The sequence below is a fragment of the Lissotriton helveticus genome, chromosome 3_1 (genome assembly GCF_964261635.1).
Source record: "Lissotriton helveticus chromosome 3_1, aLisHel1.1, whole genome shotgun sequence".
Classification (NCBI taxonomy): domain Eukaryota; kingdom Metazoa; phylum Chordata; class Amphibia; order Caudata; family Salamandridae; genus Lissotriton; species Lissotriton helveticus.
In genome coordinates this window covers 2,073,047,453-2,073,074,409 of record NC_136061.1, presented here as the reverse complement: position 1 = coordinate 2,073,074,409, position 26,957 = coordinate 2,073,047,453, and the positions used below count along the sequence as shown (strand labels likewise).

General features: G+C 43.4%; 1 protein-coding gene across 2 annotated transcripts in view; it reads right to left on the bottom strand.

Annotated features, from left to right (window-relative positions):
• RHCG (Rh family C glycoprotein) overlaps positions 1 to 26,957 on the bottom strand; it is a 401,798-nt gene that overhangs the window by 191,391 nt on the left and 183,450 nt on the right. For both annotated transcript variants that reach the window (XM_078683199.1, XM_078683198.1), the window contains exon 2: positions 24,453 to 24,639. In XM_078683199.1, the coding sequence (XP_078539325.1) occupies positions 24,453 to 24,639 (187 nt within the window). The remainder of the gene's footprint in view (positions 1 to 24,452; positions 24,640 to 26,957) is intronic.

Here is a 26,957-nt window from a genome sequence, read left to right as displayed (position 1 = left end):
CAGGTTTAGCAACTATAAAAGCATGGCTACACTTGCACCACACATCTCTGCTTCACAATACCTCGAGAGGAATAAAAATGGCACGCTGATATTCAGGTACAGAAAGCAAGTGAATATTGGCTAGAGAGGAGACAGAGAGTTGTTGGCTGCATGAAGAGATCATCATTCGAATTCCATTAATGCTTTAAAGCTCATAGTGTCCAGCTTCTTCCACGCTGTCATTAAGTGATGGGTTATCAATTTTATAGTCTGGATGAGGATCTTCTCTGACGTACACATATAATTTATTCAACTGCCATCTCTCAAGATTAATTGCTGTAGACTTGTAGGAAAGGGGTTTCTATTGCAATAACCTCCCCCTTTGTGTCAGATGATTTCTGATGCACTTTGACTGAATGTGCCCTGAGTCCCTGCCAATCAGGTTCCCAGGGCCTGTGTTCTTTCCCAAAACTGTACCTTTATTTCCACAATTGGTACACCTTTGACCCACATGTAAGTCCCTTATAAAAGGTACAACCTGTAACAAGGGCCTTGTGACCAGAGAGGATCTCTAAGGGCTGCAGCATGCCATGTGCAACTCTCAGAGACCCCTCACCTAACACATACACACTGGCTCAGCAGACTGTGTGTGTTGGTGCAGACAAAACTGAAGAGTCAACATGGCACATCTCCCTGGGTTCCTTGGCCAAAAAACACTGCCTGTGGCATAGGTACGTCACTCCCATAGCAAGGCTCACAGCCCTAAGGCAGGGTGCACTATACAACAGATGAAGGCATAGCTACATGAGCAATATGCCCCTCCAGTGTCTGTGCCCATTCACAGAAGTTGTAAGTGAAGTAGGGCCATATTGAGTACATGGGCTGGGAGTTTGTCATTACGAATTGCTCAGCTCAATGATGGCTTTACTGAGTGCTAAGAAGTTTGGCATCAAACTTCTAAGCATAATAAACACACTCTGATGCCAGTGCTGGATGTATTACAAAATGCACTCAGAGAGCATCTTAGAGATGCCCCTGAAAAACAATCAACTCTCTTGTGTCCAGCTGACTCGCCTGCACTAGCCTGCCACACACAGACATGTTTCTGACCCCCTGAGATGGGAGCCCTGTGCTCTTGTGGGTCAGGAACAAAGCATGCTTGTGGTGGTGGTGCTTTTCATCTACTGACAAACAGGAACAGCATGCAGGGCAGTGAGCCTCAAAGACTTCCTACCCTTTGTTATGCTGACCGGGGCCTCTCCAACAGTGGAGACAGGGCCGGCTTTAGCGCTGGTGGCGCCTGTGAGACAATGTTTGCTAGCGCCCCCCACAGACTCCCTCACTGCCACCCTTTAACATTGCCCCTTAAAGTATCCATAACCACTCTCTCTCAGATGTATTTAGTTATATAGCGCCACCTACACCAGTGTAGGGTGTCAGAGCACTTTACATCACATACACATTACACAGAGACAATGAATCATATTTGTGTATATCAGTGTATAGGAAATGTTACTTAAGCCAGAAGGCTACAAGGTGAGTCACATGTCATCCATACTGGTAAACAGTATAGTTTAAGAGTGCCTGGTCTGGAGAAGCACAGACTCAAAATTTAAAACATAACCCCATAGTTGGGGATTACATAAAATAATAAGGATTTTTGTTTACCAAAATGAATGCTTTTTGAAACATTAGAATAATTAAAGAGGAAGGAAAAAAATCATAATGCTCTATTCTATTCCTTTTCGCTTCCTTGAAGTTTTTTTATGACAAATATTAACTCACTCTTCCATGTTAGGATGTTAACATCTACACTGATAATAACAAAAGGATCTATCTGACAAAAACACTGACCTATTTAAACTATGTGCACTTTGTGATCTGCATGGAACACATTCTTTGCAGCAGGCATATTAACGCTCTGCCCTAGCATAAAATTAGTTATACTTCCACTGGACAAAACTCCTTCTCTCTCCAGGAAGAACATTAATCACCAGAGTTTTCTTGATATTTTTATTCTATGGAAATTGCTGGAGGCCAGCAATGCAGCAGCAGGTGCTTTTAAAACCATAAAATACTTCCAAACACGGTGTCCCCTTGAAGAGTCAGCACCCGGTGCAGTGGCACCGGTTGTGCCGCCCTAGAGCTGGCCCTGAGTGGAGATGACCACCGCTCTGACCAAGCCCCACCTTTGACAGCAAGGTCAGCTGGATAATTAGTAGTTAGGAGTGATGTGTCCCTTCTCTGTCAGGAATACCCCAAAGGTGCCCTGGACCGAGGTGACCCCCACTCCTTAGGAAATTGTTGTAATGTTGCCCTTGCCTTTAGCAGTGCTTCTTTTTCTTCGGAATCTCCAACAGTGTTCTTTTCCTCTGTGAACTGATTGTGGGTTCCACCAACGACAGTTTGTGCTGTGACTGGCGTTGAAGGGACCACACTTCTTCTGAACTCTATCTTCATTAATTCAAGAAGTGTTTCAGACGAAACTGTCCTCCTGTCATCACCACATTTTTGGCGACGCTTGCCAGCCACAGGTGGTGCTTATCTATGAATGCCTAGAGGAGTCACAGAGTGTGTCCCGTGAGTGAATTCTGGCTGAGACGGAGAAAAACCGAGAGGGGCCGTTTATAGTTTAAGCGATAATCAGCTGTGAGTGACTGAGGAACAGCTGACTTGAGGTGAGGAGACTGCTGCCATCGCGTGTGCCTTCATCTGTTTTCAAACGATCAAGGTGAGGAGCCTGTTGTCAGCGCGTGTGCCTTCATCTGAGTTTGATAAATATACTTTGAGGTGAGTGTAGTGACGGAAGACACGGTCTAGTGTCTCAGTCTATTCTGTAACCGCACACCTAACACCCACCCACCACCAGGCGTCACAGGTCAGATGACCCTGGCCAATAAAGGGGCTGAGCGCATGTGCTCATGGCCCATTACCTATCCCCAAACCACTGTGTCTGCGTAGTTATTCAGTTTATCATAATGAGGGCCTAGCGCCCCTCATCAAACCCTACAGTGAGGAGCCGGCACAGAGTGTTGCACAGCCTTGAATACCCTCAAACTGCTTTTTGTGAGGAGTCTGAATCCAGCGCGCATGCTGCCACAACGCTGTGAAAGGACTCTTGAAGCATTTTTCTTTTGCCCCATGTGAGACAGTGCGGTGGGAGGAAGAGGAGTCGGGTCTGGTGCTCGCACACAAGGTGTGCCCCGCCCTTAACCTTTACACCTCATTTAACTGTTGTGTCTGCTTTGCTGCAGTCTTTTTGGTAACGCGTGACAGGTGATGGGAGCAATCCGTCCTCACGCTGTCAGATCAACGTTAACAATTGTTTTAGCAGCGCGGTTTAAATAGTTTCCCCGCATTTGTTAGTGAACGTTGGGAGCGTCGCGTGCTCACGTTCCTAAGTTAAAGCTTGGTTGATTACAAAACAAGGTACTTCAGCTTACCTTTAAAAGCCAGGTTTGTTCACTGCTGCCTCATTTTCCCATGTCTGTTCTTGCATCACATGACTATTAGATGAAAGGTCTTCTTCCTGTTCTTGTGTTTTCACATTCATCGCCCCCTGCTGGCCTTATGTGAGATTATGTTGGTTGAGGGGGAGCGTAGAGAGAACACTCTGGCACCTTCCTTGAGACCATATGTTAAGGTTTTGGATGAACTGAGCATGAATGAGGTCAATATCCTTATGAGGAATGATTAGTTTTTTGCCTCCCGAGGGTTTATGATCCAGGATTATATGACTGGCACATGAAGGCCACCTTGGTCAAACTTTGACAAAGAAAAGGCTGCATGAAGAATTTTGGTGGGCCGGTATGGACAAACACATCACTTCTTGGGTGATAGGACGTGATGTTTGCAGAGAAAGTGAAATGAGGCTTAAGACTTGTTGTCAGGTTTCCCTGTGTCATATTGAGGATCATGGTGCTCCGTGGAGTTCTGTTTGTTTGGATTTAATTGGGCCTCTGCATGGTTTGCATGGAAGGTTTGAGGAATGCTTTGGTTTTAGTTGATGTTTATTCTAAGTGGCTCATTGTCAAATTCATGCCTGATATCACTATGAAGAGCACCATGGAGCAATTGAGAAAATATTTTCATGAGGAGGGTCTTCCTCAGACTTTGATCACGGATAATGGGGCCCAGTTGGTTTCGCATGAAATGATGCACTTCTTGACTAAGTGTGGTATAGTTCATCATCACACAGCGATTTATAATCCTCAAGCCAACAGCATGGTAGAGCGTGCCAACAGGATGGTAAAGGGTACCATAGCCACGGCTGTCCAGAGTGGTAAGGATGTTGATGTGATGGTCTGTGAGGTGGTTTGGGCTCATCGTTCTACTGGTAATTCTGTCACTTATGCCACACCTTTCGAAAGGATGCGTGGAAGAAAGCGTGGTACCAAACTTCTACCATCTTGGTTGGTATCTCCCAAGCCGCAGATCTCATAGGTAGCGAAAGACAAAATCAACCTTGGTGGTGTACATGTAGGAGATTGGGTCAAAGTGTGACATGGAAGACCTTGCAAGGGGTTATCTAAGTTTTGGGGTCCCTTTAGGGTCAAGCAAGTGTTTGACACCTATGTACTTCTGGACAATGGATCCACTCACACATGAACCTACCTCTGGTAATTCTAATGTTCATCTCAATGATGAGTGATGCTGAACTGTCTTCTTCTGGTTCTCAAATTAGAAGAGAAATGGGTTCAGGTGATGCTTCTTCTTTTTCCTCTGTTCTTCCAGCTGATGGCGGTGTGGGTGTTTTCCGACCTCCTCGGTTCGTGGAGACCTCCTCGTTAATTGGAGGACTTTGTTCAGAACTGATTTATCTTTTCTTTCTTAATCATTCTGCTTCTTTGTATTTTCTCTTGTTTCCTTTCTTTGACTTTTGGGTAGAAGGGAGGGGGTTATGTTGTAATGATGCACTTGTCTTTAGCAGTGCTTCTTTTCCTTTGGAATCTCCAACAGTGTTCTTTTCCTCTGTGAACTGCGGGTGGGTTCCACCAACAACAGTTTGTGCTGTGGCTGGCATTAAAGGGACCACACTTTTGTGAACTTTGTCTTCATTGATTAAAGAAGTGTTTCAGACGAAACTGTCCTCCTGTCATCACCACAGAAATCCTCCATCTTGAATGGAAGGATTCAACCCAATCAGGTTAGGGGATGCCCCATCCTCAAAGGGAGGGAACATACAACGGTTATAGGCACCCTAAAGGCAAGTAGCCCATTTGCTACCAGCTGACAGTACCTGTAATGCCCCTAAATTCAGTATTAAGGGCACCCTTAAACCTTAATCCTCAGATACCTGCGACATAAAAAGCAAAGGACGAAGAAGACAGTGTGCAGCTGGACATGGAAGACAACTACTGATTTGGCCACAGCCCTACTAGCCTGTCTCCTGCTCAAGGACCCTGCAAAGAAGACTATGCCTGTCCGGTGGCCAGTGACTTCCAAGAACCCCAAAAAGACTGCCACCCTTCAACGAAGACCAGATCTCCCAAGGACAGCAGCCCTGTCCAAAAAACTCCAACTTTAAGGACTCCAGATCCAGGTGGATATGCGACCCCTGCCCATTTTGCACCCAATGCCCACAGCCCAAGTCTGAGTGGCTTACCTGTCCAGTGTCATCTCCTTAGCAATCCAGACCTTGACTCCATCAGTGCCTGACCTCTCCTGCACCCCACGAAATCTCCTGCAGCCTCTACATGAAGGGTCCCCCTGACCGCGACCGGCTCTTGTAAAGAAAATCTGACATCAAAGGACACACCGGCATCCTCTGCCACGAACTTGGGAAGGCCAGTCGACAGTGCCCAGCCTTTCTTCGACATCTCAACTTACCTGCCTTGCTGGCGGTCACCTTCAGTCAGCTTCCTAGTTCAAGCCTGCAGCTTCTTTGTGAAACCGAGATTCCCCATTGAGAAGCATTGGAGGCCCAATGCTGAATTGCAACCTGGGCCCGGCCACCCCTGTGCCACTGGTAGTGTATGGTTGGTGCTACCTTGTGGCCCCCCTCTGTTTGGTTTAATCCCCGAGGCATGTGCCCTGACACAGCAGGTACCTACCTGCAATCTGCACCTTGTTCATGTCACCAGTCTCCTTTCACTAACATTGAAATCAGTAACTTCTGCACCCAGCCACCCCAGTGCCACTGGTGGTGCAGTTTCTACCTTAAACTGACCCTTACCCAGTTGGTCAAAACACCCTAAGACTGGAAGAGTCTTAGGGGGTTTGTTGTTAATGCATCTAACTGTTTTCCTTCTATAGCATTCAATTGCATGCCGAGGGAGAGGTGTAGCGCAGTGGCTAGAGTGTCTGACTCCTGAGCACAGAGCTTATGGCGTGGTTCGCATGGCAGCAGCTCAGTTCAGCACCGTTTGACTTAATGTCCCTGGTGGACTCCAGCTCCTTGAAACCTTAAGGGGTTATTTGTTCATGCTTGGATTATTATTATGGTATCATAATGCATTTAAACTGTTTATCTTTTACAACTGCTAAGTTCTACTGTTTCTGGTTGACAACACAAATGCATTTCAATTACTGTAAAGCATAACAAGGAAAACGGGATGCATTATTTTTTTTTTAAACGTACGGGTAGGTAGTGGTCCCTGGGACCACTGCCTGCTCCCCAAAAATATTTCCCCCTTGTTTTTGCGATTGCATTACCATCCTCTTGAAGAGGGCAGTAAAGTGTGAGTGTTTTGTGACCGTAATTGCGGTCGCAAAACATTCGTACATGGCTTTTGAGGTCACTATTAGGAAGCGAGTCACAATACACTAGCTTGCGAGTCGCAAATTATTTGCAAGTTGCAAAATAGTGTTAGTACATGGCCCAGAGGATTTTTGCATGCGGGTCGTGAATCTGTTTTTGCATGCAATTTCCTGTTGTGCATCTGGCCCTTAGTATGTTCTACTTAAGCCTCTGGGGATCCACTGGACTCTTTGCACACTATACCTAAGTTTGGTATAGTATACACAGAGCCAACTTCCTACAGGACTGTGTAGCTTTCAACCGAATTCTCGAAGATTACAAGCTGTGGCCGGCATTATACTGTGCATTCATAAATGATGCCACTGCCTTCAGCGAGAATAACACAGGAGACCATTGCTCAGACCTGAATAAGGAGGCATCTACAGGGTTCTCTCTGCTTTACTGACTGAGCTGTATCTAGAAACCTAGGTAAGAGTGCCTATGGAGAGAAATAGGTGATGACTGAGGGGATATTTACAGACAATGGAGACAATGGGTTGAAAAGCTGTGTCAGCTACTGAAACTCACAGGCTCCAATCGTGTATGTAAGCATTACCCGTTAAAATTATACCCAGAAAGAATTTCTCTCTTTGCTTGATGGATCCCTCCCAAGTGTTAACATTCCCAACCAGCTGCTAGTGAGGCGTAAGGAAAAATGCTGTACGGATGACAATTTGCGCACGTCATCACAACACCTGCTCAGCCATCCTCCTAGTGCTTCTGATAGGCGGTCCTAGCCTCATTAGGAACATCTAGCAACTGTATGACAATTGTTGGTGATGTGTAGGTAGGAGGCAGGACTCTTGCGCTGCAGTTCCACTAAAATATTTATAGGCGGAACCTCAGGCATATGCAACAATCCAGAGAGAGAGGAGGAACATGAATTCAGAGGACTGGAATCATTCCTGATAATACGTATGTTGCAGCCACTTGATCACATATTCCAGTTAGTAAAAGATAATAGTCCACATTTGCCGGTTCATATATTCCTTGTATTAGCTTTCCCCAGAAAAACAGAAACAGACATTGATATTCGTATTTGTATAAATGATACACTCATTAAAGTATGAATGCTTCGTTTTTATTTTTCAAATTGTTAAGCTTTGAATTGTTATTTTGTAGCTTTACTTTCTGCCAAACTGCTCCAGAAAGAGAAAACGTAATTCATGTATTTCCCTCTCCAGAACTTCCAAATTGCTGCATTTGTGGTTAGATTTCAGAATATTGTTGTCAAAAGTATTAGCTGACATAAATAATGTGTCATAAATATCGTTTACAAGAATAGCATGCCATTATACCATTAAACCATTAACTGCTGGGCCTTTACGCCCATCCCTACTGTGCTGGTAGTTAGTGGGTGGATCCCTGCTGACTGATGGTCCCCACTAGGTCTGCGTTTCCAAGGGGCATGTTTTTTTTTAGTTTCCTAATAACTTTGGTGCTGTTTCATCAATTTTCATGAATCTTTCCACAAAAGTTCTCTTTATTGCCTAGTTTCTTCATAAACATTTTCAGGGTGATCCATCAAGAAAGGTGAGAAAAAGGGGGAATCCTGAAGTTCAAAATTCCCATGCATTTTCTACAGACTTATTTTGGTATGCGATAGCACAAAAACTGCGGAATGGAATTACATCAATTTGGCAGGAACCGAGATCTTGGTCCATAACGCATGCTTTTTATGGCTTGCATAAATCCATTCTGTTGTTTTTAAGAAATTAAGTTAAAATATTCGTATATTTAGATGGTTGGGCTTGAGGAACTCTGACGAGAGTCCCTCCAATCCAGCTTAAAAAAAGCGCTCTTTTGTCAGTTGAACCTTCTTGCTCCCAGGTTAGAGTTCTCCTGCAGGAGCGAGCACTCTGATTGGCTGGCTACAATGTGGGAAAAAAAATAGTAGCAGGCATAAAAAGACTTGGGGACTTCGTCTCCTGTCCTGAAAAAAATATATGGGGGCATGGTAGGTATGCTTGCCCCCCAGCCATTGAGTGAAAAAAAGTTTTTGTATGCCACGATCCTGTGGGACTCCTGCAGAATCGTAGCATTAAAAAAATAATAAAACTTCATTAGTTTTATAATTTTTTTTAATTTTATTATTTTGACCCCCAGGTAGGCCAGGAGGTCATTTTAACAAAATATTTGGGAAGGGGGTGTGACTGGGGCCTTCCCTCACCTAGCCGCTATTGGACCATGTGGAATCCATCCCCCAGGGCTGAATGCCAAAAATGGGGGAGAGGGGAATGTGTCCTCCCTCCCTGACCCGTTTTCAGCCCCGGGAATCTCACCTCTTGAGGCCCAGTGCAATTTAAAAAGGAGAATGGCATGCGGTCCCCCGCCTCGAACCTGACAGAGGCCAGGATGACCCCATCTGCCGGGTTCAATTTAAAATCAAAGGGGAGGGTGCAGGAGGCCCAACTCCCCGAGCCTGTAAAGGCCCTAGGCACTTGTGGAGCGAGGATGGCAAAGATTACTTTTGCTTTTTTTGCTCCCTCTTGGCTTCTGAAAAAAATTGGGCATGCAGGATGGCGGCCCCCTCGCTGAGTTCCACCTTCGCAGCCAACACCTACATCTCCTCCTCCCTCAAATGGGGCCGCTGGCCACCACGATTCAGCTTCTGTGCCCTGGGGGAGCACTACAGGTCCACTGGGACAATCCCCCTGGGAACCCAAACTCCTTGGGGAAACGCCCCAGGGCAATATCTTCTATCACTAGAGAACTAAGCTGTGAGGGGAAAGTGGACAGGGCAGCACTTGACTACACGGTGGCAGGGATGGCACCGCTCACTTGCATAGTCGAGATTGAGGGTTCATCCTGATAGTCCTTCCCTGCAGGTCATTCACCCAGGAGGGGCTCCTGAGGAAGCAGAAGATACGTGGAGGCCCTAGATGACACAGACAGCGTCATGACCACAGACCCAGTGGCGGAAAAGCTCTAATTGCCTTCTGAGTTCCTTGGGCCTGGTCAGCATGCTGCAAGATCCACCTTTGGGCACCTGGTGACCCGAAGGAGGCCTGCAAGCCAGGGATGCACCAGAGGTGAGCCTTTGGGGCATGAAGTGACCCACATGACGGACATCAAGCCATGTTGTAAACGGGACCCCACCAGAGGGACCGCAATACTATTCTCTGGTGAGGCCTGGTGCAACCACGTTAGAGCCCAATTGCAATAGACTATCACTGATGGCTCTGACCTGCCGCAAATAGACCCCGGAACTCCTGGGTCCTGCTGGAGTAGGGCAGGGCAGGTGGTGCAGGAATCGCACTGCCCACAATCTCCAAGACTTTCTCTGATATCGATATGGCTGAGTGGGAACCCAGAGTCAATATGGGTTGCAATAAGCTTCCAGCAACCTCGGCCCAAACCAAGATTGATAACTTCGTGGATCCAGCTGGGGTACAGAAAGGGGCCTGTGGTGGGGACTCCTAGGGAGACTATACACAGGGTGGAGGCAGCACTGCAGAGATATTTCAGACAATTCAGGACTCAGACACGGCCCTTACATCTAAGAAGTGTTGTTGGATGTGGCCCTCCTGCACCAGAATGTCCGTAATACCCCAGCAACAGTCTCCGAGGCGGAGGGAAGTATCTCCAAACCATAAGACACAGTCAAAGCGGAGGTGATCCATCTGACCGTGAACTCCATATTCCTTACTGACCAAAGAGAAGACACCAACAACGGAGCTCCTAGTAGCAAACTTCACTTTGTTAGTTTCCCGGAGAGGTGGAATTGTCATCACCAAGCTGTTACTGGAAAAGTGAGTGAAGTCATGGATTAACAGCCACTTATTGTAAGCCTGCTTTACTATCACACAAGTGCATAGATCACTTAATCAATATTGTATCATTAGTCTGTAAATCTAGTCTATATTTGGTTGATTGTCAGAATATTGTTAGGACAAATATTGTCTGACATAATTTTTGTAGCCTTAGTATAGTTTACAAAACTTCACTCCATTTGGTGTAAATGGTCTATTGCTGAGATGGTATTTTGTAAATTATATTTACGGCAAAATATTTTTGTTAGGTGTAATTTAGACAAAGATATTCTGGTGCCATGTGTAATAGGCAAAACATAGGATGAAGGTGTTCTGCAAGTATAAAAAAATAACTACAAACACATTTTGATATATTACTGATGAATAATTATTTCATTCCATGTTCAAGTAGTTCAGTGCAATAGTGCCCAAGTCACAAGCTCCCATTGTTTGCTGTCTATTGGGCTTTCTCATGCTGGGGGTTTCTACACGCAGTTTGACGTTTGGGGTATCTCAATAAAATATAGATGGTTTCCATCTAAAGAAAAGTGATGGAGCTATGAATAATTTTCTGAAAGCTTGCTTAGAGGACATGATGTGGGTGATGCACATGTCTTGCAAACCCATTGAGAGTGAAATCAGAAACGCAGAAAATTATTTTAGATGAGATTCACTTGCCCATCACAGTGAGACTGTACACAAGGTTAAAGCCACTACCTTTATATAGTACACTAACACTGATCCTCCCTGCACAGTCAAACACAGCAAGTCATGAAGTAAAGAAAATTAATGCTGTATTCTTACTGTGTGGCCTGCATACCACTGGACTTAAAATGTACAGTGTGTCCCCTCAGGAATGAAAACTTGGAGTATATTTGTTCGTTTACTCAGCAAACACATACTGTAATAACTCATCATGTATGACAGCAAATTGTTCATTGTGAAGTGCAGGTGCAGGTGTGCAGGTGAGAAGTTTGACTTGTTTAACAGGATGCAGAAAAAGGTGGCAGCTTTTTCTTGAGATTGTATTAGTGACCAAGTTGAATTAAGTCGGCTAGATAACCATTAGACAAAGTTATGACATGCTTGAAAATTATGTGTTCTACTTTAGGAATAATCCTAATTCATTGCCATCATGCAAGACATATATACATTGTAGAGCCTTGTACCAAAATTTTAAATGATGAATAAAGTCCATCAGTGTATGCTTTGGACTGTTTATGTTAAATATTAGTATAAAAACATCTAATAGGTTTATTTTAAATGTAGAACAAGATAGAAGTAAGAACACCATTAACGTAATTTTGAATTAGATATCTAATTATTTTAAATATATTAAATGAAATGATCATTTGTCATAGATGTATTTACAAATATCTGCCTAAAGTACAAATGTATATATTTTTTATTAGGTTAAAATATCAAAACATCATGAGATACTTCACAGAAACACCGGTTTAATTCTCGTACAAACGAAATGCGTTGTTATTTTGCACAGGAATTAAATGGGGGTTTCTTTAAATTTCAACTTTTGAGATGGGGAGCCTGTCCCATGCATCAGTGTGAGGGAGGTGGAGGCATCCGTGGCAAATAACAAGTTAGTTATAGGATTATTTTTCAATGTTTTCATTAATTACATTTATGTTTAAATTAGAAAGTTATTAAAATATATATTTGTTGATTATGTTTAATGTTTGTAATAAATATGTTTTATAAATATTTAAAAAGTCAAAATAAATTAATTTAATTTACATTTAATATCTATCTGGTTCTATTTTAAATTCCTTCCTCCATTATTTTCTGTGGAAGAGTGTTGCAATATCAGTGGTGTTCCATGTGTGGTGCTGGGCTTACTACTGCCCCATTTTAGTAGTTGTACCTTACTCTAATAAATTTGGTTCACCTGCTTTTTCAGGTGGTGGAGGCATGTTAGTATACACATTTCAGTAAACAGCCAAAAACAGTAAAGCTACTCAAAAATGTCACAGTAAACTTTACTTATAACTCACTCACAAGTGTTTAAGTTACCTTTGTGTATATCCCCCAATAAGTTTTAAAGATTTTAATACAACTAACTTCCCTGTCAAACAAGGTCCACAAATATAAATTGAGAGATTATTTGGCAATCCATCTGCTTTCATTATGATCTTCTTTCATTCTGAGTTACTTAGCCCATCGTAACTATGAATTAAGTGGAAACATCACTGCCTATTGGCACTCCACCTGGAGATTTCACCTGCTCCAGTTTATGCATGTTATTCTAAGAAAACTCATACTCTCTGTTATTCACCCCATCAAAAATTATCAGAACCCCAGGCAATGCTAAATCTGAGGAGGGATCTTTACAGGCACTAAGCAAATTCAGCTAAACACACTCTATAGCCTTATAGCCCGCCGTAGAGGGCTATATCGGCTATTAAAGGCCCTCTCCAGCGTTAAAGGCCCCGAGCCGAAGGCGAGGGTCTTTAACAAGGGAGAGGGACTTTAATAGCCGGTATAGCCCAGCTACGAAGGGCTATAAGGCTATTAGAACATTCTGCCACTAGAGGGCAGAATGTTCTAACAAAAAAGAACAAAGCCTTATGGGAGCATGAGGGGATTGGAATCCTTTCAGGTTCCCTGAAGCCGAAGCATTGGAATATTGGACCTCCAGGCTTATACCAGCCATTATAAGCCCGGAGCACTCCATTGTTTTCAATGGAGCTCCCAACATTCCAATGTTCTAATATTTCTTAATGCGTACAGCCCATTGTCTTTGCAATGTCTTTATAAAATCAACCACTATGTACTCTGAATGCTTCTGCACCTAAGTTACATAGTAGGTCTTGCTGGACACAATCAGATCCCAATTATATTATCTACTCTCAGCAAACATCAATATCTTGCTCAATCTTTTTCTGATAATAACAGCAATATTTACCCAGATAACGTTTGCTGTGAAGAAGAGGAAGGAGACTAAATGCTATCATGTGATTGCTTGAGTCAACTGAGATGTTTGACATGTGACAGCATGAGGTGTCAGCCCATTGGGATAGTACTGTCATATCCCATATTTCATAGTCACGTGTGTATGCTGGACAGACAGGGAATGGAGCTATGCTACTATGAACTAGAATGGTGTTAGAGTATTGTGCTGCAGAAGCCAGCAGTACACCCAGAAGTAGAATCCACTTGGAATGAGGCTTCAAGGCTGCTACACCCACATTATACAAAACATACAAGTAGAAGCAAGACAAGCTACATTTTCAAGAGTGCCATGGAACTCCCTAAAGACTTCAAGACCTTCAAAAACCAGCAGAATCAGTCGAGAAATATGGGGATGACCTTGGGAAAGAGGCACTTTCTCACAGTCATTAACATCCAGAGACAGTGGGTTGTACAGAGACTGTCACGCTGTATATCAGATGTCATATTGGAAATAGTGAACTATAATGTAATTGACCAAACACTAAAAGCATTTTCTCTTGTTGAATGTCAATGTCTCCGCAGTTCAGATTTAGACAAGCAGTATGAACAGGTAAGGTGAAGTTATCTAAGGGCAAATTTCCTAAAAAGTCAGTAAATCTCACTGAAGCCCTTGCATTTCCTTGCACAGCCTTGTGTGATAAAATGCTGTGCTGATTAGCATATATATATTCTTTGCATAGTGGTCAGTGAGTTCAGGGAAATGTTCAGCTCTAGCATCACTTTCTGGATAATGGTTACCAGGTTAATGCAGAAGTGATATTTTTTCTCGATAACACTGTTTTATTTAAATGAGTCACATGTTTTTTAGAGTTGTTTTAGAACATTTTATGACTGATATAATCAGACTGAGAATCTACACGTTTTTTCAGTTTCATGATACAAGTATCCTTAAAAACTCGGGGCATCATGTCATTTTAGGCAAAATTAGAGAAATACCATAAAGCAGTAGTCCCATTACCAGGTGGTGGAACCTCTAGGTTATCATTGGTGGCAGTTCAGCTGGCTCCTCCAATGGAAACCCCAATACGGTAGTACTACTGGTTTATACGAGCTGTGGCCATGCCTTATCAAGAGCAGGCAGTCGTCACTAATGTTCCCAAACCATGTCCGCCATGCAGGGAAAAAGGAAAATAGCCCGAATGCGCATGGAGGAAACTCCCTGTGCATCAGAGCTATTGTGCTTCCTCTAAGCAAAATGCTTGCAGACCGGCACTTTCCATAAAGAGCCAGGTTGGCAAACCTACGAGGAGATCCCACCAGGCAGGCAGGGATCTCTAAATAGGGCAGACCGCCCACCCTGATTTAAATGTTCCTCTTAGTCCAAAAATGAACCAGAAGTAAAATAGCTCAGATATTTCCTTCCAGCCAAACATTAGTTGCGCTAATCAGTTACAGATCAGGATCTTCAATGAACCTTAACAGTTTTCCATCAATTGAACGCCGTTAAACATTATCGCCAGTTTAGCGGCAGAAAACAGCCGCTAAAGTGGCGATAATGGGCTTGATAATATGCCCTTGAGAATTCCAATAGAAGTCCATGTTCTGGTGTGGACATGGGCTTTTATAGGAATTCTCCAGGGCATATTATCAAGCCCATTATCGCCGCTTTAGCGGCAGTTTTCTGCCGCTAAATCGGCGATAATTTTAACGCCGTTCTTGATAATATGCTCCCAAGTTTCTTAAACAGCAAAATCAATCTTGAACATAAAGCACATAGAAGGCCATGAGGACATATAAACATAAGGATTCTATCAATGTGTGGAGGTGCAAGATATTTTTAAGGATTTTTTCAAAATTTAATTGTAGTGAAGTGATAGACTCTCTCTTAGAGATGGAAAGATGAGAGCACATGTGCTTGTTTAAAATACCCCTCACACACTAAAAAAATCCGTTAGTGTCATGCTTCATCATAGGGGTCTTCCCGTCCCTATAACGGGGCGGGGCGTGCTACGACCAGACGGACTACGCGGGAGCACTATAAATGTGACAGAGCTATGTGTAGGTGCAGTGATGAGAAGTGAAGTGTAGGGATCTAACTAGTGAATGCAAAAAAATACAAAAATTTAAAAATTCCCTGGCTAGTAGAACAAATACACTTTATTGGAGTCTCTGGCTGGGAATGTTAAAAAGGGGATGTAGGTAGAGCAATTACTGACTACCAAGTCGACATGTTTCATAGGCAGTCCCCTGCTGCCTACTCATCAGGACCAAATCGTGATCCCTACTGTAAATAGCTCAGTTCTAAAGAAGTAGGCCTACTGTCCTACAAATATACCGGCAAAAATAAGCTGGATATTTGTGCCTCAGGGCATGAGCTGGCCTGGGTGAAGCAAGGCATCAAAAATAAGTGCCAAAAAAAGGTGACCCTTGGTCTCTGTAAAGGAAAAGGAGGAAAACGAGGGAGAAAGCACAGACATATTCATGTCGTTACTGCTGGTCATGAAATGTGCATCGTTAATACGCCTTGATATTCACAACCATAGCCAGTTTGGTAGGATTCGTCATGCTAGGTGCAATTACCTTCACCACAAGTTTGAATATATTAATCAAAATGCACCTCTTGTTGTTGGACAGTGTGTCCGACATTTTGTCCAGAACCATCCAAATGGACGTGGTTCATTCATAACCCATCACACATACATTAGTGGCTCAACACATTCATACATCCGATCCCAAAAGCATCAAAAAGGACATATATATTTCGTATTTTCTCAAGATAGATATTCTAGAAACAGTATATCGTATTTTCTCAACATAATTATTCTAGAAGTAGTGCCAGTGAAGATGGTCATTAAATACACTCGTTATATACATACTTTTCGGTAGTTCTCTCAGTGCCCCATGAGCTGGCAGGAGGAGGAAGATTAGCGCGGTCTACTGAAAAATAAATGTAGCCGCCCCCACTGTTAGATGTGGTTCGTTCGTTTTCTGACAGTGAAATGGCCCTGTGACCCATTTATTAAAGACTCGGGGTCCGAGTCTATCACTTACGTTACCGGCTCGAGCAATTCGCCTGGCATTCCTACCGTCCGAGCTCCGAGGATAGGTAGTCGCTCGTCTGCCGGTGGAGTTATATTGTGCCATTGCCTTCCGTCATGCTCATTGCTACGCGGGGAAACGCCCAAAGTGAAGACTAGAATGGGCAAATCCAAGATGGCCGCCGCAGAACGGCTCAATGTGAGGATTGCAACCAATAGTCTTTTTACGCTTTCTGTGGCCAGCGTGAGGGACCCGGATTGCCTTAATACAACTAAATGCAAATTGTATTCTCGTGCTATGCCTCATTATTAAATGCTATGCCTCATTATTAAATGCTTACTCTTTGGTGTTCACAGGTCAAAGAATAAAAACGTAATGTATAATCACATTTACAGGACACCTCATTGTTAATGCTTGCTCATTGGTGTTCCCAGGTCAAGAAATAAAATGTAATGAATAATCACATTTTCAGGAAACGAAATGTTATCACTCTGATTATCATGGGTCAAATTTGTCATTCAGCAGGTGGGTTTTTGCGCAGGGTCCAGTGTTATTGCATTCTTGCTAGGTTGGTGTAGCCCAAGGGTCACAGGAATCAGCTCGCAGATTACCCAAAAAAAGCAGATAGAGTCATTATGTATCTATTACATGAGGATAAATGGATGTGGTTCACACCTATCCCCAAGGTATGGCATTGTTCCAGAGTTCATGCATACTGATTACATCAGGTTGGGATAATGGCTTCAGAAAGACCCGGGGGTCACAGCTGTCCCCAAGGTATGTCATCGTTCAGTCCCTTTTTATGGGATTGGATGCGAAACACCCATCTCTGTTCTTTTTCCAGGAGGAACCTCTCGTTATTCACTAGCTCAACTACAGTCCAAGATATTTCGCCAGGTTTATGGTTCATCTCTAGGTAGTGATTCGTGAGTTTCGTGCTGGTCTTCTTGCATTTAATGGTGCTCTTGTGTTCACCTATCCTGACTTTCACTGCCCTGCTCGTCATACCTATATACTCCAATCCGCAGGGGCATGTGATTAGATAGACCACATTGGTACTATTGCAGTTGCTGAAGCCCCTTTGCTCCCAAGTTGTTCCATCACTAAAGGTCAGATTATTGCTTTTCTTCGTGAGACAACAGACTTTACAGTTTCCGCATGGATGATGACCATGTACAAAGTCGGGATTCTTCTGCACAGAATTGCTGTTTGCTTTTGGTCTAGTGTGGACTAAGGCATCCCTTATGCTCTGTGCTTTTTTATGAGAGAACATCGGTTTCGGTATTTGCAACCCACCACTATTTAGAATCTTCCAATTCCTGTTGATAATCTTGGTCACTTGATTCGAACAGGTATTATAGGTGGTGACACAGATGGGTCTCTTCTCCTCCTCTTTCTGTATTTTTTCTTCCAGAAGGCTCTCCCGGCAGTTGTTTTTTGCCCGTTTGTATGCCTGGTCGATGATCTTATCTGGATACCTTCTGGCTTTCAGCTTTTTCTTCAGATCTTTAGACTGCAGTTTGAAGTCTCCAATTTCTGTGCAGTTCCTGTGGAGACGCAGGAACTGACCATACGGGAGATTATCCCGCAGATGTCTCGGGTGAAAGCTGTTGTACAAGAGTAAACAGTTCTTCGAGGTGTCCTTGAAATGAGTTGTCGTCCTCAGTCTGCCTTCTTTGGGGAAGATATTCAAATCCAAAAATACCAAGTTGCTGTTGGAGGTGGTACTGGTGAACTTCAAGTAGTTGTCTTGCAAGTTCAACCAGCTCAAGAATTGTTTAGAGGTCCTCTCATCTCCATCCCAGATGATCAGGATGTCGTCGATGTATCGTTTCCATACTTTGATGTTGTCTCTGAAAGGGTTGTTTGGATGAAGTATTTTAGTCACTTCTAAGTGGTGCACATATAAACCAGCTATGCTGGGAGCAAATGTGCTTCCCATACTACAGCCGTGTTTTTGTAGATAGAGGGTACCTTTGTGCTCAAAGAAGTTCTCTCTAAGGGCTAGGGAACAGCATTCCATCACCACGTTACGTGGTGTTTGGTATTCCCAGAAATCCTCAAAAAGGACATCTTCCACAATCTCTAGGGTAGCATGATGTGGCAGGCTGGTGTAGAGACTCTCTACGTCACAGCTGATCAGTAATTGGTTGTCGGGATCAAAGGTGATGTTTTCTAATAAGTTCAGGACATCCTTCGTGTCCCTGAGATATGTTGACGTTTTTTGAACAATCGGTCTGAGGAAAGCATCTGCAAACCTCGACAGAGGTTCCAACACTGACCCAATACCAGATACGATGGGTCGTCCTGGAGGGTTCTGTAAGTTCTTGTGTATCTTAGGGAGTGTGTACAGATACGGGGTCCTGGGGTTCTTTTGACATAAGAATTCTCCCTCCTTCTTGGTGATCCAACCGTGTGTCACAGCTTCCTCTACCATTGTGCTGATTTTTGTTGCTATCCTCTTTGTTGGATCCGTGTGGAGAATTTCGTAGTTTCTTTCATCTTCCAACAGTCTCCTGCATTCTGCATCATACTGGCTTGCATTTTGTATGACAGTAGCGCCGCCCTTGTCAGCCGGTTTGATCACTATACGTTTGTTGTTGCTCAACTCCCGTAGTGCCTGTCTTTCTGCATTGGTCGTGTTTTGCCGTATGGGGGTATCAACAACAGGATTATGGCTACTTCGACCAATCGGCGCCTTTTTTTAGGGGGGCGCCAGGGACAGACGAGAGGAAGAAACCGGAGGGGTACCTCCGTACACTGGAATATAGGAGAGGAAGAAACTCCACGGGTAGCCACGAGAAGCATGACAGGCGCCAAAAAGAGCCAGAAGTAAGTCTGGTGGTAAACCTCTCTGACTGTGAACTCACGGAAGCACAGAATGCAGTACTGGAGAAAGGCTTGGGGTATGTACCCACTGCTAACATGGACAAGTTTCATCTATGCAAGGAAGTCCAGGAGTTCATGCGACGTCTTAAATTGCAAGTCTTCTTCAAAGACAAAAAAGATGAGATTGAACCTGGTGATACCAAACTTAGACCAAAATCTACGTTCACACCGATGAATAATACTCTACCAATCGAATTACTAACTTTCGAAAAGTCGGTGATGAGGGAACTCGAAGACATCAACCCACGGGAAAGAAGTACCTTCCAAAACACGACCAATGCAGAAAGACAGGCACTACGGGAGTTGAGCAACAACAAACGTATAGTGATCAAACCGGCTGACAAGGGCGGCGCTACTGTCATACAAAATGCAAGCCAGTATGATGCAGAATGCAGGAGACTGTTGGAAGATGAAAGAAACTACGAAATTCTCCACACGGATCCAACAAAGAGGATAGCAACAAAAATCAGAACAATGGTAGAGGAAGCTGTGACACACGGTTGGATCACCAAGAAGGAGGGAGAATTCTTATGTCAAAAGAACCCCAGGACCCCGTATCTGTACACACTCCCTAAGATACACAAGAACTTACAGAACCCTCCAGGACGACCCATCGTATCTGGTATTGGGTCAGTGTTGAAACCTCTGTCGAGGTTTGCAGATGCTTTCCTCAGACCGATTGTTCAAAAAACGTCAACATATCTCAGGGACACGAAGGATGTCCTGAACTTATTAGAAAACATCACCTTTGATCCCGACAACCAATTACTGATCAGCTGTGACGTAGAGAGTCTCTACACCAGCCTGCCACATCATGCTACCCTAGAGATTGTGGAAGATGTCCTTTTTGAGGATTTCTGGGAATACCAAACACCACGTAACGTGGTGATGGAATGCTGTTCCCTAGCCCTTAGAGAGAACTTCTTTGAGCACAAAGGTACCCTCTATCTACAAAAACACGGCTGTAGTATGGGAAGCACATTTGCTCCCAGCATAGCTGGTTTATATGTGCACCACTTAGAAGTGACTAAAATACTTCATCCAAACAACCCTTTCAGAGACAACATCAAAGTATGGAAACGATACATCGACGACATCCTGATCATCTGGGATGGAGATGAGAGGACCTCTAAACAATTCTTGAGCTGGTTGAACTTGCAAGACAACTACTTGAAGTTCACCAGTACCACCTCCAACAGCAACTTGGTATTTTTGGATTTGAATATCTTCCCCAAAGAAGGCAGACTGAGGACGACAACTCATTTCAAGGACACCTCGAAGAACTGTTTACTCTTGTACAACAGCTTTCACCCGAGACATCTGCGGGATAATCTCCCGTATGGTCAGTTCCTGCGTCTCCGCAGGAACTGCACAGAAATTGGAGACTTCAAACTGCAGTCTAAAGATCTGAAGAAAAAGCTGGAAGCCAGAAGGTATCCAGATAAGATCATCGACCAGGCATACAAACGGGCAAAAAACAACTGCCGGGAGAGCCTTCTGGAAGAAAAAATACAGAAAGAGGAGGAGAAGAGACCCATCTGTGTCACCACCTATAATACCTGTTCGAATCAAGTGACCAAGATTATCAACAGGAATTGGAAGATTCTAAATAGTGGTGGGTTGCAAATACCGAAACCGATGTTCTCTCATAAAAAAGCACAGAGCATAAGGGATGCCTTAGTCCACACTAGACCAAAAGCAAACAGCAATTCTGTGCAGAAGAATCCCGACTTTGTACATGGTCATCATCCATGCGGAAACTGTAAAGTCTGTTGTCTCACGAAGAAAAGCAATAATCTGACCTTTAGTGATGGAACAACTTGGGAGCAAAGGGGCTTCAGCAACTGCAATAGTACCAATGTGGTCTATCTAATCACATGCCCCTGCGGATTGGAGTATATAGGTATGACGAGCAGGGCAGTGAAAGTCAGGATAGGTGAACACAAGAGCACCATTAAATGCAAGAAGACCAGCACGAAACTCACGAATCACTACCTAGAGATGAACCATAAACCTGGCGAAATATCTTGGACTGTAGTTGAGCTAGTGAATAACGAGAGGTTCCTCCTGGAAAAAGAACAGAGATGGGTGTTTCGCATCCAATCCCATAAAAAGGGACTGAACGATGACATACCTTGGGGACAGCTGTGACCCCCGGGTCTTTCTGAAGCCATTATCCCAACCTGATGTAATCAGTATGCATGAACTCTGGAACAATGCCATACCTTGGGGATAGGTGTGAACCACATCCATTTATCCTCATGTAATAGATACATAATGACTCTATCTGCTTTTTTTGGGTAATCTGCGAGCTGATTCCTGTGACCCTTGGGCTACACCAACCTAGCAAGAATGCAATAACACTGGACCCTGCGCAAAAACCCACCTGCTGAATGACAAATTTGACCCATGATAATCAGAGTGATAACATTTCGTTTCCTGAAAATGTGATTATTCATTACATTTTATTTCTTGACCTGGGAACACCAATGAGCAAGCATTAACAATGAGGTGTCCTGTAAATGTGATTATACATTACGTTTTTATTCTTTGACCTGTGAACACCAAAGAGTAAGCATTTAATAATGAGGCATAGCATTTAATAATGAGGCATAGCACGAGAATACAATTTGCATTTAGTTGTATTAAGGCAATCCGGGTCCCTCACGCTGGCCACAGAAAGCGTAAAAAGACTATTGGTTGCAATCCTCACATTGAGCCGTTCTGCGGCGGCCATCTTGGATTTGCCCATTCTAGTCTTCACTTTGGGCGTTTCCCCGCGTAGCAATGAGCATGACGGAAGGCAATGGCACAATATAACTCCACCGGCAGACGAGCGACTACCTATCCTCGGAGCTCGGACGGTAGGAATGCCAGGCGAATTGCTCGAGCCGGTAACGTAAGTGATAGACTCGGACCCCGAGTCTTTAATAAATGGGTCACAGGGCCATTTCACTGTCAGAAAACGAACGAACCACATCTAACAGTGGGGGCGGCTACATTTATTTTTCAGTAGACCGCGCTAATCTTCCTCCTCCTGCCAGCTCATGGGGCACTGAGAGAACTACCGAAAAGTATGTATATAACGAGTGTATTTAATGACCATCTTCACTGGCACTACTTCTAGAATAATTATGTTGAGAAAATACGATATACTGTTTCTAGAATATCTATCTTGAGAAAATACGAAATATATATGTCCTTTTTGATGCTTTTGGGATCGGATGTATGAATGTGTTGAGCCACTAATGTATGTGTGATGGGTTATGAATGAACCACGTCCATTTGGATGGTTCTGGACAAAATGTCGAACACACTGTCCAACAACAAGAGGTGCATTTTGATTAATATATTCAAACTTGTGGTGAAGGTAATTGCACCTAGCATGACGAATCCTACCAAACTGGCTATGGTTGTGAATATCAAGGCGTATTAACGATGCACATTTCATGACCAGCAGTAACGACATGAATATGTCTGTGCTTTCTCCCTCGTTTTCCTCCTTTTCCTTTACAGAGACCAAGGGTCACCTTTTTTTGGCACTTATTTTTGATGCCTTGCTTCACCCGGGCCAGCTCATGCCCTGAGGCACAAATATCCAGCTTATTTTTGCCGGTATATTTGTAGGACAGTAGGCCTACTTCTTTAGAACTGAGCTATTTACAGTAGGGATCACGATTTGGTCCTGATGAGTAGGCAGCAGGGGACTGCCTATGAAACATGTCGACTTGGTAGTCAGTAATTGCTCTACCTACATCCCCTTTTTAACATTCCCAGCCAGAGACTCCAATAAAGTGTATTTGTTCTACTAGCCAGGGAATTTTTAAATTTTTGTATTTTTTTGCATTCACTAGTTAGATCCCTACACTTCACTTCTCATCACTGCACCTACACATAGCTCTGTCACATTTATAGTGCTCCCGCGTAGTCCGTCTGGTCGTAGCACGCCCCGCCCCGTTATAGGGACGGGAAGACCCCTATGATGAAGCATGACACTAACGGATTTTTTTAGTGTGTGAGGGGTATTTTAAACAAGCACATGTGCTCTCATCTTTCCATCTCTAAGAGAGAGTCTATCACTTCACTACAATTAAATTTTGAAAAAATCCTTAAAAATATCTTGCACCTCCACACATTGATAGAATCCTTATGTTTATATGAACCGTTCAGGAGGGTGATTCTATCTCAACCTCTACGCTTCCCTTTTTGATTTTTGTCATGAGGACATATAATCAAGGAACAGCGTTAAAGTTATCACCGCTTTAGCGGCAGGAAACTACCACTAAAACGGCGATAATGGGCTTGATAATATGCCGTAGAGAATTCCAATAGAAGCCCATGTTAACACCAGAACATGGGCTTCTATTGGAATTCTCAAGGGCATATTATCAAGCCCATTATTGCCGCTTTAGTGGCAGTTTCCTGCAGCTGAAGCTGCGATAATTCTAATGTCGTTCCTTGATAATATGCCCCCTAGTTCTTGGAGATGCAGGACACTGGTGTGATTATTTTTCCACACAAAATTACCAACACAATGGAGATTAATAATGCCTGGATGCAAAAGTAATGAGATATTGCAAATGATTCATTATATTACTGGATAGTACGAGGAAATTGGTGTTACCAATAATTTTCCGGTAATTTTCAAATTCCATCAGTTTTACCTGGCAGAAAGTATTAGCGCTAATCTTGCAACACCAGTGTGGACTAGAAAACCTAAATGCAAATTAGAATGAAACTTCGAATGAGGGTTCCATCTTATGATATCAGTAGTGTGGCATGGGTGGCAGGGGCCCTGGTGCTAGCAAAGAAAATGGGCCCCTTGCCATCTGGTTGGTTATTAAAAAAGATCCATAATTGAAGTTCAGAGGTCCCCTTAAACTCCTGTGCCCCGGTACCACTGCACCTGCTGCACTATTTTCCGCTATGTCCCTGTGTGATAGTCTGTACTCCAAACATACAATTACACTCCTTTTGTGCAAATTACCAAAAGTCTGTACATATGTGATAGTAGATTGCATTCCTGATATTAGGTGGGGTTTTAGAATAGAAAATACTAAATTAACAGTATGGCCTCTGACAGAAATTCCACAAAATGTCATATATGGATTGGTTTCCTTTGTACACTTTGTGCGAGTCAGACTTACTTTGACACTCCAATTAAGATCTTCCCATCTTGAAATGAATGGAACCAACCCTGCATCAGAATGGCCCATTGAATTGAAAAGGCAGCCATGAGGAAGTTCAAGCCAACACTTCCAAAGCCGTATAGTTTCAAGAAGGTCATGAGGAAGCCAAAACCCACGAAAATCATCACATGTACATCCTGGAAACCTATCATGGGAAAGTAAACAAGAACCCGTTAGCGTCAAACAGAGTCCAACTAAGGCAAATTAAAATGTTACTTTGCTGGAATACAGTCAAAATATTTTTGTTTTATTCATTTTATTTATCTATTTGCAGCTTTATGTGGTGTAGACCAATTATCGTCAATGTCAGTGAACTTAAATATATCGTGGTATATGCAAATATTGATAGAAAAGCTATTGTGGCACATTTACAATGCAGAGAAAATGTGAATATTATAACTCACTTATGTGAGCATAGAGTCATGAGGCAGTGACTCTGTTTTGTAGGGAGGGATTGAATGTCAAGATTTTATGCACTTTTACCAGGTTTCTCCGTTGTAGCGAAGGCATCTGTTGACTCTGTTGGCCCCAATATAAGATTATATAAATTACAACAAAGATACTTATGCAACTATTATGGCTCAAAATAAAATCTATAAATTATGCATAATTGAGGCTGACTGTTGTTACAGATGCAGCAGAGGGTTATCACACATGTTAATGAAATGCCAGTTAGTTAAGGAATTTTCTGTACTATTTCTTAGATGCCACCTAATTACAAATAGGTGTCTAAACAAAAAAGAAATTGGACATTTGGATAACAAAGCAGACATATCAGGTCTTGAGAAAATATATTTGAGTAATAATGGAAAACCTATATATGTGTGTAGATTAGGATAATTCTTTGAATTCTAAAGAGTTACCTAATTAAAATTGCTAAGCGCCAAAATACGAGTCTGGTGGTGCAAGGACCACCAGAACCATGGTGGCGCAGCGGTGGTGGTCCAGTCACCCCCACACCAGCTGTTTGGCTGCCCTATTAGGACTTGACCGGGCAGACCATAATTGAACCGCAGGCTCTGCCATCTCCTGGCGGTGGCGCGGTGGTCAGGGGCTATGCAATATGCAGGTAGTGCCATTGTGGCACCACCATGCATATTGCACGTTTCAGGACAGCCAGCAGCCTAATTATTACTGATTGCAGGGCAGGTGGCCACTGTTGCAACCCTGCACAACCAAGAGTCCCTGCCACCTGTCCGCCGTATTACAAGTAACATTGTGGTCTGGCGGGCAGGTGGTGTGGCAGTCCCACTGCAGTGCGTCTTTCAAAAGTGGCAGTGCCTTTGAAAGAGGCACGACAATGGGAATGCCACACGGTGTTTCTGCACGGCATGGACTCAAATGTCCATGCCATACAGGAACCTGGCTGAATGCACACAGGGTGGCACATGTTGTGCCCCTCTGCCTGCATACCCAGGCTGAGGGTGAACAGGGATCCTGTAAGGCCTCTTTGTTTTAGCACCACCAACCTTTTCATGGAGGAAACATATCCATGAAACCGCTGGCTGTCCTGAACCTTGTATTATGCATGACAGTGCTGCAGCACCACAATAGCCCCTGACTGCCACACCACTGCAGGGATCGGCAGTTCCCTGGCAGAGCTGGCGATTCAATTACAATCCAGCCACCTAGTCCTCAAAGGTCACTCGGACCACCCGTGTGGCCGTGGCTGGACCACCACTGCTGCGCCACCGTGGGTCTTGTGGTCCTCGGACGGCAAGACTCGTAATTTGGCCCTTGGTGTTAATCTTCTAGGAATTAGAGTTTACATTGCTAGTGCAAAATTTGGTTATGTATTTGTTTACTCATACATAACTATTTCTATTATAACTATCATATTTTATATTAATGTCATATTTTAGTACATTACTGGCTTACAAATGTAAAGATCTCACGGAGGCAGGTGTGGATCCTCAAGTATATTTATTCATATGTCAACAGGACAGAGAAAACACGAACGATAATCTTTTAGGCAGGGATCAACTGTCTCCAGATCCCAGCTCACCAATGTTCTTTCCATTCTCTTGACGTACAAAGATTCTAGGAGTCCAGAGAATGGAAAGACAACCCAACACATCTTTCCCCCTACAAAAAAATGTAAACCAATAACACAAAACAATCACAGGCAGTAAAAAATGAACATTGGAAGTTGAACATAAATGGAAACACTGTAGGAAAAAGTATAAGACTTAATGCAAAATATAATCATGAAGCTTGGAAGGTAATTTGATGGTCCTGGAAGACAGAGAACGGAAAGTGGAATTTGTGTCTCTATTATTTTTTTTATCAGGTTGAATATTCAGACCTGTTTTGGACACTGCTATCTTCCCTTTGCTCCACCATTTACCATCATCCAATTTAACAGCACCTTTATTAACTTTTCTACTTTCTTGATAACAGACAACTTGGATTCTCCCTTGGGTAAAATCCTAGAGCATTTCACCCTCACCATGTCCCCTACAC